This window comes from Hypomesus nipponensis, chromosome 2 (assembly GCF_054491055.1).
Source record: "Hypomesus nipponensis isolate SF chromosome 2, ASM5449105v1, whole genome shotgun sequence".
Taxonomy (NCBI): domain Eukaryota; kingdom Metazoa; phylum Chordata; class Actinopteri; order Osmeriformes; family Osmeridae; genus Hypomesus; species Hypomesus nipponensis.
In genome coordinates, this window is record NC_140362.1 from 6,150,341 (window position 1) to 6,165,288 (window position 14,948).

General features: G+C 42.2%; 1 protein-coding gene across 1 annotated transcript; it reads left to right on the forward strand.

Annotated features, from left to right (window-relative positions):
* Window positions 1-6,307: 6,307 nt before the first annotated feature.
* LOC146300582 (E3 SUMO-protein ligase ZBED1-like) lies at window positions 6,308-8,855 on the forward strand. Its single transcript, XM_084703914.1, has 3 exons — window positions 6,308-7,413; window positions 7,589-8,199; window positions 8,392-8,855. The coding sequence occupies exons 1-3, from the start codon at window positions 6,423-6,425 to the stop codon at window positions 8,803-8,805; spliced, it is 2,016 nt and encodes a 671-aa protein (XP_084560040.1). The 5' UTR covers window positions 6,308-6,422; the 3' UTR covers window positions 8,806-8,855.
* Window positions 8,856-14,948: the final 6,093 nt, after the last annotated feature.

Sequence of the window (14,948 nt, forward strand, 5' to 3'; positions counted from 1 at the left end):
CCAGTCACAGCATTCCTATACCAGTCCACCCCACAACGATTCAAACAAATGGCTAGCCTAGCTGCTGATGGTTTGCACACCCATTCAACCCGGAGTGGGGTGTCGCCAGCACTTTCAGATTGTGCTCAGTTCCAATGAGAGAGAAACAAGGTGAGAGAGGATTTGTGTAAAGACAGTGTGTGTGAGAGAGAGTGTGTGTGAAGAGAGAGTGTGTGTTGTCGAAGAATAATATTCTAAGTTTCAACCGATATAAACATTTAAAGACAGCACTGGAACTTCAGCAGAGTTTGATGCAAAGTGTTTATTAGAATCCAATACAACAGAGTGATTCCAACCAACTTGAGCAGATCCCAGGATCAGACTAAAATATTTCTCCCGACAATCCTCTTATATTTCAAAACCTTATGTCTGTACTTTTGCTATTGGTATGATTTTGTTTGTCACAGACGCATTATGCATTTCCCCCACTATTGGTCTCTCACCCTAGGGGCTTCAGGTTACAGATGCACAAAAACTCTTCTATTTTTTAGGCCTGCTCCGACCTTGAAGGCCAGCTGCACTAGGTTCCTTGGCATAGGGCCGTAGATTTGCCTCATGATAGCTGGGCCTTGTAGTTTTCTTATGGAAGAAGCCTATACACACAGCCTTCTCTCGCACCCAGCCGCTAATTATCCAGATTTGCACTTTGAGCTTGATATCTTCTACATATTAGTGGCAATACTAATCAGTCAACAACTTCGCATCTGGTTTTCAGTAGTAGAACATATAAAAGTATAAAAGGTGATTAAGAGGTTCATTTTCAATCATATAATCCACAATTATTCTCCATCTTCATAATGACAACAGTGTGATGTTATTCCACTTCAGTGTGAGAGAGAGAGTGTGAGAGAGAGTGTGTGTGAAGAGAGAGACAGATTCGTTAGAAGAATGAAAGTTGTTCACATTCTCATCTAGGCACATTAGTTCAGGACATTTATCCGTCAGTTGTTGCCTGACGTTGTCATACTCATAATTCTAGTCAGAATATGAGGTCTGATAACTCTCCGCTGGGCTGTGAGTATGGGGCGTGTTTCAACCAAACTTGTAAAACAAATGCCTCTTCGCTTAATTGGATAGACCTACAACCAATCAGAGCAACGTAATAAGTTGTTTGTTGAATACAAATTCAACCCAAGCGCTCTTTGGTGACGTGGTGGATTACGTTACTGTTGATCATCTGTCCATCATCGTATAAAGCCCGCCCTGACAATTTAATTGGTCCAAACAGCTCCTGTTTGGGTATATATTTTTCCGCAATCAAGCTACTCCAGACCATAGAATTAATATAGAGTAAGCTACTTTTGTACTCCAAGATGGCCCCCCATTCTTTTTTATGAAAAGTGCTCAGTGGCACAGTGAGGCAAGCGAGAGCGCGAGACTGGACGCGGCCATCTTTCCACTTCCAACTCCACTACTGGTCTAGCTTTAAACAGTGGCTCTTTTTTTCCCTAGCTCTGAGACCTCGTGCACGCTTGCAATTAGCTGTACACGTCATACTTTGCGACAACCAGTTGCGAGCATAGATTTATATGGTTACAAGCATGTGAGCTAAGGCATTGCAGTGGCAGAATCTATGGACAGAATGGGGTACAAGTCTGATAAGAATCAGAGACATGATGCAAACTTAACGGAAATGTATTCTGTCACTGTATAGTATTCCTTTCACTTGTTTTTTAGAAATAGGCTAGAGGGCTGATTATAGGGCTATTGTAAATGGAACTCTTCACATATGTTGCTTTTTTTCTTCATGATATGAGTATGATTTCCAACGCATCGTATCGGATGGAATAAACTGTTAACATGAACAGCTCCGTCGTTGTTCACGCCAGGCAAAGAAAGCTTAATAGTTATTTTGGTAACCAAAATCTTCCATAATGCAGACTTACCATAGCTTACTGTCAACATTATATTCAAACTAAATGCCACAAAATTCACACTGCCTTCAATTTATCATCAGTGTAGAAATGTGGCCTGTGTTTTACATGTTCATCCTACAAAACCAAATGCTTATTAATGGATATAACGTGATCTAACAAGACTTGGTAATAATGTTATAAATAAAAGCTTGAGAACTCTGTCTAAAATATACTTTATTGAACATTTGCCTTTGAAAGGGGCATATTCACAGAACCATAAAAGCTACAAGACGTTTCCATCAGATGTAAGTGGAGGTAAAACATAGTCACTGAGGACCTTCATTGTCCCACAAAAGCAGTCTGGCTTGATGACACAATCAAAAAAAGAATAATGGGTGTGTTTAACAAAAGCTTCTGAAGGCAAGACTAATATTATTTAAATATATATTATTTCCAATTGTGGTTAACAGTTAAAGTATTTATCTTTGTCTTTGCTCCAGATAGACATGACTGTGGTAAAGTTGGTTGGAAGTTCGATAATCAACAGACATTCGGACGCCCGTATGTTTAGGGACCATCAAGAAATTACACATTTAAAATTTCAAAAGTCAATAGCTTTTCAACTACATGAACCAGAAAACATAAAAATGATGTTTAACTGCTCAAAATGTATGCATACACATTGCACAGCCTTTATTTTGTTTATTTTCATATCAGGTTGTAACAAAATGTTTTTTAATTCAAATTAAATCTTCAAACTTCAATAGCTTTTTGGTCATGTAACCTATCATCCTCAAATCTATGTCAGTGTTCATTGACTATGCATACATGTTCCACAGTCTTTAGTTTTTTCATTTTCAGCTCAAACAATTTTCAGTGAATTTTCAGTGAATTTCTGAAAGTTTGAAACTTCAATAGCTTTTTGGTAATGTGACTTATCATCCTTAAATTAGTTTCATAGTGTTTACTGACTATGCATACATGTTGCACAGCCTTTAGTTTTTTCATCTTCAACTCAAACTATTTTCAGTGAATTGTTTAGTATTTCAAACTTCAATAGCTTTCTGGTCATGTGACTATCATCCTCAAATCCATTTCCGAGTGTTCATGGACTATGCATTCATGTTCCACAGCTTTTAGTTTAGTCATTTTAACTTCAAACTATTTTCAGTGAATTTCTTAAAGTTTGAAACTTCAATAGCTTTTTGGTCATGTGACCTATCATCCTAAAATGAGTTTCAGAGTGTTCACTGACTATGCATAAATCTTGCACCCCCTTTAGTTTTTTCGTTTTCACCTCAAACAATTTTCAGTGAATTGTTTAGTATTTCAAACTTCAATAGCTTTTTGATCATGTGGCCTATCATCTTTAAATCCATTTGAGAGTGTTCATTGACTATGTATACATGTTGCACAGTCTTTAGTTTTTTTCATTTTCACTTCACACTATTTTCAGTGAATTTCTGAAAGTTTGAAACTTCAATAGCTTTTTGGTTATGTGACCCATCATCATAAAATCAATTTCAGAGTGTTCATGGACTATGCATACATGTTGCACGGCCTTTAGTTTTCTAATTTTCACCTCACACTTTTTTCAATTAATTTATTAGTATTTCAAACTTCAATTGTTCTTCAAGTGTTCACTTAAAAGTGTTCACTGACTAGTTGAATGAAGACCCAATTAACACGATGGGCGTCTGTCGTCGCAAGTTGTTAACTTCTTTCTGGCACAGAATTAGCTGACCAGCTGAATCATCCCCTTGCGTTTTGATTTGCTGTAGTAAACCTACTGATTGAAGGTATACGCTGATCTCCAGGAGAAGACCGTATCTAAACCCGTTGTTTAAAAACCAATGCAACACAGAATTCCTTACACCTTACTCGTGTGGACAACACACTCTGCAGTGTATTTGTATGTTTTTAAATCCTGTTTTTTGTGTTGTCAATAAATATTTGGTGTTAAATGTAGCCTACTGTCTAAAACGTAGGTTGTCATGTAGTGTTGTGGAAAAAAACACCATACTAATTATGAAGATGGGTAAGGATTATGGATTCAATGAAACTTGTAATCACCTTTATAGTACATGCTATATTATTGGAAACCAGATGCAAAGCTGTTGACTGATTATTGTTATCCCTAAACAATAGTATAAGACATAAAGCCCAATATATTAAGATCAGCGGTGTAACAATGACTTGGCGGGCCCGAGTGCAGATCTCACCAACGGGCCCCTTAACCGACCTATCGTCAGGCGAAATTATTGAGTGTTGAGCTTAGCGAGGCGCATGGAAATGTACTTATTATCAGTGTTGCGTCTGAACGCGTTCATGAACTCGTTCATAATCTTGGTGAACGTGAACTGAACATAGGCTACTGTATTACTGCCTGATGAACGATACTGTGCAGTGGACGCATTCATTCTGGTGTCTGTGAATGGCACGTTCACTCTTTTTAATTTCGTTTAATAAGGTGCCAGATTTCTAGAGACTTCCAGGCTAAAAACACACCGTTAACAGTCTTGTGTCCAGGGTTACCCAACATGTCAATCGCTGCGTGTGCTTTCTTCTACTGTCTATGCTTGGCAAGTGTGAGAACGCGGAATTGCGTAGAGGCAGAAAGCGGTATTGCAGACGGCAGCCACATATTGAAAAAAAGAACTGAACTAACCTAGTTCATTATGTGGAGCTTTGAATTTCAAAGTTCAAAATTTTGAATTATGAACTACTGTCAACCAGGCCTGCACGATCTTCTCCCTCCTGCCCGTGGCTTACGGATGTTATTCGTGTAGAACGGCCCACCCTTCGAGCAGCTGAGAGGAGATGGCGCAAGTCCAAAGATGGTCTGAACCTTGATAAGTATCACTCCCTCCTTAAATCCTTCTCTTCTCACATAACTGGTGCTAAAACCTTCTACTTTCTTAACAAAATTAACTCTGCCTCAAACCCCCACAAACTTGTCTCTACCTTCTCCACCCTTCTTAACCCACCTCCCCCACCCCCTCCCTCCACCCTGACAGCAGACGACTTCTCCTCCTTCTTTGAGAAAAAAGTTTACATTAGCAGTCGGTTCCCTAAACCCACCTTTCCTACCCCTTCACCCTCCATGACTGACCCAACTAAATGTCTAAACTCTTTCTCTCCCCTGTGTGAGGCAGAGCTCTCTGACCTCATTCTCTCTCATCGCCCCACCTCCTGTCCCTTAATCCTGTCCCCTCCCCTCTCTTTCAAACCATCTCCCCCTCTATCATAACTTTTCTGCTCCATGTCCTAAACTCCTCTCTTACCTCTGGCACCTTCCCCTCTGCCTTCAAACAGGCCAGAGTTACCCCTCTACTCAAAAAACCCTCCATTAACCCTGCCGTCCTCCAGAACTACAGACCGGTATCACTGTTACCCTTCTTCTCTACAACAATTGAACGTGCTGTATCTAACCAACTGTCTAACTTTCTTTCTCAGAACAACCTGCTTGACCCCAACCAATCGGGCTTCAAGACCAGCCACTCCACAGAGACTGCCCTCCTTTCATTCACCACTGCCCTCCAGTCTGCCAGAGCGGCTTCGAGGTCATCCGTCATCATTCTGCTGGACCTTTCTGCGGCATTTGATACGGTTAACCACCAGATCCTGCTCTCCAGACTTTCTGAGATGGGCATCACTGGCACTGCACTCCAGTGGATCTCATCCTACCTGTCGGGAAGATCCTACCAAGTCTCCTGGGGAGGCAAACTGTCAGACCCTCGCCAGCTCTCCACGGGTGTCCCACAGGGCTCCGTCCTTGGACCCCTCCTCTTCTCTCTGTACACCACCTCACTCGGACCAATCATCACCTCCCATGGCCTACCACTGCTACGCTGACGACACGCAGCTGTACCTGTCGTTCCCCCCGACCGATCCGGGGATCTCAGCTAGGATTGAGGCCTGCCTCGCAGACATCTCCGCCTGGATGACTGAGCACCACCTCCAGCTAAACCTTGCCAAAACTGAACTTCTCATTATCCCGGATAAACCCTCCATCTCCCACGACCTCTCAATCACCCTGGGATCTGCGACGGTGACCCCCTCATCCTCTGCCAGGAACCTTGGGAGTTACCATGGATGACGAGCTCTCCCTCACGGCCCACATTGCTGCGGCCTCCCGGTCGTGTAGATTCACCCTCTACAACATCCGGAAGATCAGGAGATACCTGTCTGAGCACTCCACCCAGCTGCTTGTCCAAGCACTTGTCCTCTCCAAGTTGGACTACTGCAACTCGCTGCTCGCCGGTCTCCCAGCATGCGCAACCTGCCCTCTTCAGAGGATTCAGAACACGGCGGCCTGCCTGGTCTACAACCTACCCAGGCGCTCCCACGTTACTCATCTCCCTCCACTGGCTACCAGTGGTAGTAGTGTTGGTTAGTGGTAGCTGATAGGGCTGGGCGATTAATTGAATTTCAATTTCGGTTACAATTTTGGCTTCCAACGGTCATAAAAACAAAATAACCGTAATAAAACGATTATTCTGCCACACGCCGTGTTTTATGTTGTAAATGCAGCGAGCCCTTCCATCTCCACCTGTGCACTCCGCTCCTCTCCTCTCCACCCCGCCCCGCCCCCGCCTGAAAACTTTCGCTTTCAGGCACGCCGGTGCGTATTGCCTGTGTGTGTTTGGAAAAAAAACGTGTAGAAGAAGGAGAGTGAAGATGGCAGAAAGGCAGCCTTTGGTCGGGAGGAAAGGTAAAACTAATTCTGTGGTGTGGAAACACTTCGGTTTCGAGGAGTCTGACTCGGAACAAACAAAAGTATTGTGCAAGATATGTCACGCGACCGTGTCTGCATCGTATGGAAACACGACCAATTTATTTAATCATTTAAAATCTAAACACAGAGTAATACATGACCAAGCATTAAAGGAACAAAAAGACTCGAAAATGAAAAGCTCCTCGACTCCTGCCACCGCCACACAGTCCTCAATTAAGGACACACTTCACAATGCCACCGCATATCCAACCAGCTCCCGCAGGCATAAAGAAATAACGGATGCCGTCACATTCATGATTGGGAAAGACATGTGCCCTATAAACACCGTTAGCGCCCCGGGGTTCAATAAACTAATACACACATTGGACAAGCGGTATGTGTTACCATCACGTCACCATTTTAGCAGGATTGCACTGCCTGCCCTGTATGAAGAATGTCGCGGAAAAGTTGCAAGAGAAGTGTCAACAGCATTATATTTTGCCACCACAACGGACCTATGGTCAAGCCGCACCATGGAGCCGTATATAAGCCTCACGCTTCATTACATCGACGCAGATTTCTCCATAAAGACGAATTGTCTCCAAACGGCTTTTTTCCCCGAAGACCACACGGGGCTCAATATAGCCGAGGGCCTTAGGCAAGCGATGGCTGCTTGGGACTTAAAAGAAGAGAACCTCGTCTGTATCACCACAGACAATGCATCAAACATGAAGCTGGCAGCTGAACTCAATGGCTGGATGAGGCTGCAGTGCTTTGGGCACAGACTCCACTTGGCCATAGGTGAGTAGTAGGTTTCCTTCTCCTGATTGTGTAATGCAATTTATTAATAACAAATAATGTAGAATATATCATGTGAGCAATGTATTTAATTCCTAATAATAATAATTCCTATTTCCATTAATACACTGATGAAGATTATAATTATGATAAATGTTTATATTTATTGTAATTTTAGAGAATGCAATGAAGGACCAAAGGATTGGCCGTGCGATGGGGGTCTGCAAGAAAGTGGTCAGTGCCTTCTCCTACAGTTGGAAAAAAAAGAGGGAGCTGAAAGATGTTCAGAAGAGGATGAATCTGCCTGAGCATTCTCTTAAGACAGAGTGTCCAACCAGGTGGGGGTCTCGGCAGGCTATGATTAGCAGGGTCCTAGAGCAGCAGAAGGCCATTGCAGATGTCCTCTACAATGATACCAAAAACAGACACCTCACCCCCTCATGGCAGGACATCGATGTACTTGAGGCCATCAACAAATCACTAAGCCCTCTCGTTGAATTCACCGATGCACTTTCTGGGGAGCAATATGTGAGTGTGTCTTTTGTCAAACCAACTCTCCACCTGTTCAACACATCCATATTGGCCGTGCAGGAGGACGACACAGACCTTGCAAAGTCCATCAAGCAGAAGATAGTGGGCTATCTCAATGAGAAATACAATGATGCACCAACACAAGAGCTGCTGGACATGGCCTCAGCCCTGGACCCAAGGTTCAAGCTTACATATGTGAGCGAAGACATGCGCGGGTCAATTGAAAAAAGACTTTCATCTGAGATGAAGACTGTCATGGTAATTATAATAATGATAATATTAATAACAATACTATTGTACTAATAATAACAGTAATACACTGTAATTAAATGTAAACAAAAGTTGTATAAGTTATATTTTATTATTTCTAGTTGAATACCAATAACCATTTAGTCAGCTTAAACAAGTCAATCATTTCTCTTCACAATATTTTCCCTCTCCTATTCCCAGGAGAAGGCCTCTGAGAGAGCAGTGACGCCTGCTGATGACACTGATGCCGCTGCTGCTACTGCACCAAAGAAGAAGAAAGCCCTGGGCAGCTTCTTCAAGCCGGTCACTGAAGGCACAGCTTCAACATCCACTGCTCTGCAACCGGACCAGGACAAAGCCATAGCTTTGGAGCTACAGTCCTACCTCCAGGCAGGGACACTGGACACTGAGGCGGACCCACTGGAGTGGTGGAAGGTATCACAGCAGTTTTACCCACGGCTCTCAAACCTGGCAAGGAGATATCTTTGTATCCCGGCCACAAGCTCCTCGTCAGAGAGGGTTTTCAGTACAGGCGGTAATGTTGTCACCTGCCTGCGCTCATCCCTGAAACCAGACCAAGTGAACAGACTGGTGTTCTTGGCTAAAAACCTTTAAGAGGGTTAGGTGGCAGATTGCAGGGAGCCTGGATGAGTGAGTATGGGACTGGGTGGCAACTACTTTTTTTTTCTAAGATTTAAAAAGAAGTCTTGGCAGCTGATTGTTCTTGTCAGTGTGTCAGTCAGTTTATTCTTGTTCATTCTAATTTTGCCCAAAAGGGTGTGCCTCTACCTCAACATGTTAACTGTTATGTCATTGATATACTGATGATTACAACTGTGTTTTTTGCAGGACTAGGTAAGGAGGTGATTACACCATAGTTTGAGTTGGGTTTGTTTTATGGTAAAGAGAAGTAATACTGTTTCAGTGTTCTGTTAAGTCTGGGAGAGTGTTTATTTTGTATTTTTGCATATTATTTAATTCATTTTATTAATATATTTCTCTTATTTATTTGCATTTTTCTTGTTTTTCAGTTCAAACTTATCGTGTTAAAAGAAATACCAGTGTTAAAAGTTCAATAAATGCTTGTTCTCAAATCAATGAATAATCGTCTTTAATAACCGTGATTACAATATCAATCAAAATAATCGTGGTTATTATTTTTGCCATAATCGAGCAGCCCTAGTAGCTGATTTAAACTGTTGTATTCTATTTTAGTTAATCCTATTTTTATTGCTTCCCTACAGGTACACTTGCACTTAGAGATTCATGTTGTTTAATTGTAACTTGCTTAACTACATGCTCTTATGGTTTCTTCCCTTTAGCACTTATTTTTTGGTTGTTCACAATATGTACTTCTTGTTTTTGGCTACCCGCAATGCTATGGGGCTATCTTGTTGTTATTATCAGTGACCTATGCACTTTGTAAAGCTCTCTCTTGGAAGTTGCTTTGGATAAAAGCGTCTGCTAAATGAATACATGTAAATGTATTGAACTACTTAAATTGTTGTGTCTAATCCAATATGTAATGATGGTATTCAATGACACAAGTCTGTGTTTTAGAAAGAGTGGTGTGGAGTCGCAGAGGTCCTTTAATATCAGCTTTAATGCAGCAGTTGGAAATCAACAAGTACAGAGCTCTGGGGCTGTCTACGTTTCTCTACCCGCAACAGAGTTTGGGCTGGTTCAACTGCCTATCTGACCCTGCCCCAGCATGTATTATACAGTGCAGTAAAACAAAAAACACAAGAAGAGGGTTGAGCTTATTCTCCTGTGCAGTAGGGAGTTGTTCTTGCCTACTCGTCCCACCTGGTCGGGTGCTGTCTCGGCCCGGTTTCAAGGTTGCTTCTGAAATGGAGAGATAACAACACAAAATACAGCCTGTTTCCCACACCCTGTGTGAGACACAATTTTATTCTTATTAGCTAGATATGCTAGCTCAACGTTCAGCCTATGTAGCTTTAGCTATTTTCCAACAACATCCTGCACATTGTTTTCAATATCTAACCTGGCTGCTGCCTTATGCCTATATGTGCATTTAATGACGTTTAATAGCCATGTCTAAATGCATTCAATAGGCTATACCAGACAGTAAATGTTAGACTACCCTGGTGGCTGAGTTTCACTCATTGCTGTTGGGCTGCGGGTCAGACGTAGCGTCCTCTTGAACACCTCGCCACAAATCCAAATGAAGATAATTTTGCCAGCTTTGCCACCCTTTCATCCTGCTCTCTGCGTTTGTGCCGCTTCCTGCAGCCACTTTTGTGTTTGAATGAAGGGCATGGGGTTGCCTACTTACCGCAATTACTCAACACGCAATGCAACACAACAGGATGGCAAATGATCACAACGTGATATGTCGCGGAGTGGTAACCTATAAAGAGAAAAAAGTAATGGACCCAAGCAGCTGCCTTGAACAACCCCATAGCAGTTTTCATGTTTCTTGGACCTATGGTCTCCTAAACTAACGTAAAACTTCCTTCCTGTGATATATGATTTTATCCAGTTCAATACACTATCCGTGAACCCAATAAGCTTTTCCAGTCTATTGATTAGGATGTTGTGATCAATGGTATCAAATGCTGCACTGAGATCTAGCAGGATAAGGATAGAGACTTTATTTGCAATAGAGTTTAGTCTGAGGTCGCTAATATTTTGGTGAGAGCAGTTTCAGTACTGTGATATTTCCTGAAACCTGACTGCGAGACTTCCAGGATGTTATTTTCTTCAAGTAAATAATTAAATTGGACTAAAACTATCTTTTCCAGTACTTTACTAATAAATGGAAGGTTTGATATTGGTCTGTAATTTGCAAGTAGACTGTTATCCAATTTGGGTTTCTTTAATAGGGGCTTTACAACATCTGTTTTGAAGGCATCTGGGAAGACGCCAGTTCTAAGGGATGTGTTTATAATCTCTAGCACCTGACCTGAGACACTATCAAACACTCGCTTAAAGAATGTTGTGGGTATAGGATCAACATCTGAGGTTGTGGAGTTAGATTCGCTGACAATTTTGGAAAGTTCATTAAGTGTGATACAGGTAAATGTGCTCATGGTTATGTTGGAGAATCTACTGATGTCAGTTTCGACCCCACTTTTAATAATACTATCTCTGATCAAAGTTATTTTGTTCTTGAAGAACAAAGCAAGCTCTTCACATTTAACTGCTGAGGATGGGGGGGGACAGGGACAGTGTTTAGCAGCTCGTCAATGGTGGAGAAAAGAACTCTGGAATTTCTGGCTTTTTCTGGAATAATGTTGGAGAAATATTCTCTCCTTGCTAGATGGATGGTTTTGTTATAGTTGGTTAGTGTATCTTTGTAGATATTGTAGTGGATAGTGATCTTTGTTTTCCTTCATTTTCTCTCTGCTGCACGGCATTTTCTTTTCGTTTCACTGAAAATTTTATTTCTCAGCCATGGGGAGGTTCTGCTTGTGCACTTCTTTTTGGTTTTCAGTGGTGCAACAGAGTCTAACACAGATAGTAGTGCATCATTGAGGTTCTCTACCATTTCATTCAGACAGCAATCATGACTAGTTGGCTCATATAGAGCAAATTGTTCCGAAAATTTCATTATAGCTGTATCGTCTAAATTTCTTCTTTGGACTAAGAATTGTTTTGTGTTTTTTGCTAGGATAATTTCCACATTAAAATGTATATAATGGTGGCCTGAGAGGGGTAGATCAGTTATTGAAATATTATTGATATTTAGTCCAGTTGATATCACTAGATCTAGTGTGTTTCCGTGCCGTTGTGTTGGGTCTGTTATGTGTTGAAATAGATTGAAACTGTCAAGGAAATTTAAGAGCTCAATAGTTCTTGGGTCTGCTTTTTTATTTACTTGGATATTTAAGTCTCCGTTTAAAACTACTTTGTCATATCTAGTGACACATAGTGATAATAGTTCAGAGAATTCTTGTATGAATATTGGCGAGTGCTTGGGTGGCCGATATATAATAACAAAAAGTATTGATTTGGTTTTGAGCTCTATAGCAAGATATTCATATGATGTGAATTCACCTAGCTCAGTGATTTTGAACAATAGTTTAGAGGAGAAAATAGCTGCGACTCCTCCACCTTTTTTTGTTTTCCTAGAAACTTGGTGAAAGCTGTAATCGGGTGGACACGCTTCTATCAGAGTTGCTATTGCTGTGTCATTGTTTAGCCAGGTTTCTGTTAGACAGATGCAGTCTAAGTTGTTTTCTTGGATCAGATCATTAACTAGAAATGTTTTGTTATTTAGTGATCTAACATTTAGAAGGGCCAGTTTCTGTGGGGTATTAACAGATAAAACAGGTGTTGATAAATCTGTTTAAAGAATATGGATAGTTCTGTGACTTCTACCACTAGTTTCAGTGTTGTGTTGTCATTTTATTGTCAGAGGTCTGGTTTTCTCTCCCAATCTGCAGATTGACAAATCCCTATTTAAATCCAGAACTCAACTGAACTTAGTCACTCCGTTCATGAAGAGACGGACAAAACACTTTCTTCATTAGGGGACACCATACATCCTCCCACTTGATAATAGGAGCAAAATTTGAGCAAACACCCCTACAGCCCAGACAGGGATGGGAGCTTACCATCCACTCTGGAACTCCATTTAAGAATCCTGTTTCCAATCTGACACCCTTTACTGGGACACGGCAGCCATGCTGCCCTCATGATGATCAAACAAAGAGGTAACAAAAAGGCTGAAACTAAACTAACAAAGATATGGTAAACCAAAGGCAATAAAGTTGATATGAGAACTAAGGAACAAAAGCTATGTGACGTGTGTTATTTATGTGAAGACAGTTGTATGGTGTTGCTGAATGTTAAGATGTACATAAAGAAAATAAGGATGTTTAAGTCCCTGTGTGGGCCGCTGTTAGGTGTCCATCACACATTCCCCCTCCTCCGGTTTCCAGCAGGGACAGCGGGAAAGGAAGTCAGCTGTAACATTGTCCTTACCGGGGACATGGCAAACAGTAAACTTAAAATGTTGCATGGAAAGGTACCTGCGGGTTGTCTGTGAATTAGAGTCTCTCATTCAGTACTGACTTGACTACCCTGGATATCCCTAGCACTGACATTTCTACTCACTCCTGTAGAGGAGGCTGGATTCATCACTGGAAGATTAGGTCTCCGGGGCTCTTTCATTGCTTTCCATTTCGCAAAGCCCCAGGGCTGGGCTCTTCGCCTTGCCGCCACAAACGCTGCTGCCAGAGCTGCTGCCAGAGCTGCCGCCAGAGCTGCCGAACGTGGGTCATGTTCCTTAACACAAGACCTGCAGGTCAGGGGACAGCATGCGGAGGTATTGTTCTAAAATAATCACCTCCGCCACTTCCCTTTATGTATTTTGTTGGGGTTGAATCCACTTACCGTACAGGTGCTTGAGACAGACATAGATTTCTTTAGGAGTCTCATCTGCTTCAATGTTCAGTAATCTAAACCTCTGGTGGTAGGTCTCAGGATTTATACTGCATTTGTTTAAGACAGCCTCTATAACTTATTCATACTGTGAATACTGAGTCTGTGATGTCCATAAGCACAAAGGCGTCTCTAGCTTTATCTGTCAACTATCTGACAAACCTAACGGCCCAGTCCGGTTGTGGCCACTGGCATGCTAGAGCCAACCTCTCAAATGTAGTCAAGAAATGTTCAATATTGACTGCTTCTGAAGCCTTGGTTCTTGGATGACGTACTGACCATGGCGAGAGGGTGCGGGTGACGGCTGTAGACCAGCCGACAGTCCGGAACGACGTGGCTCCTCAGCTTCCCGTCTCCCTAGCACCAGGTCCTCAGCACTGTCTCCTTCCTCAAGGCGGTCAGTGCCGAGACGCACCTCTGCTGCAGAGACTCGGGCATCTCTGGCATGCACCTACTCTTGCAGTAGATGAAATTGGTGTTCTATGGCCTACCACCGCTGTTCCTGCTTTTCCGCCTGCACCTGCTGTGCCTCCATACTCTTCCGGACTACTTCCACCAAACTGTCAAATGACAGTGCAGGTTGTGGGGTCTGACTGTGTACAGCATCACCCCCAGAGGCTCCGTACTCCTCCCCTGTTCCGTCATCGCCAGGTTGGTCCTTTGGCCCGGCCCTGGTTTTCTGTCGTGTAGACATCTTGTGTCAAGCAAGCCTTTTTTGTGTCTCTCCTTGGGTTGTCTTCGGACATTTGACCACTTCAGCCAAGCAGGAAAAGAGAGAACCTACTCAGTGTCTTCTACTGGCCATCCCACCGCTGCCACCATATGTGAGGGCATGACCAAGAAGGCATACGAGAACTGAGTAGGGTGCCAAATTTTGAGGTTTATTACTTACATTTGAAAGGATTGAACACATGGACAAAGTAAATACAACTGAGTAGTAAAGTTAAAACAATACATGACGAACCAACCAATGCCTCATACGCACAGAGGTCTTCCTTCTAGGTTGGTTTTCCTTCTCCTCTCCTTGCGGTTGTTCTGTCGGGAAAATCGTAGCATATGGGTTTTGTTTTGTAATTGTAGACTACTGTTAACAACTATATATCAATGATAATCATACTCTGATTAATTTAGATTGAGATAGGCCTATGTCTGATGCCTAAACATTTGAAATCACAAACTAGGCCATATAGCCATACGTTTAACGTGGCGTGTATCAAATCATTGTTCATCCTCGTTTAATGCATTAGGATAAATGTGGTAGCCTATGTAGGCTATTTAAGTAGATTTTCTATCAATGTTGAACATTGATAGACTGATGAGAATAAGAAAATGAGAGCAATCGAGCCTCA

Excerpts from the sequence above, each read along its gene's own strand:
- LOC146300582 (XM_084703914.1), top strand. The coding sequence starts at position 6,423 with ATGCAGCGAGCCCTTCCATCTCCACCTGTGCACTCCGCTCCTCTCCTC. Across the intron at positions 7,414-7,588 it reads CAGACTCCACTTGGCCATAG|AGAATGCAATGAAGGACCAA; the intron begins GTGAGTAGTAGG and ends TTGTAATTTTAG. Across the intron at positions 8,200-8,391 it reads CTGAGATGAAGACTGTCATG|GAGAAGGCCTCTGAGAGAGC; the intron begins GTAATTATAATA and ends TCCTATTCCCAG.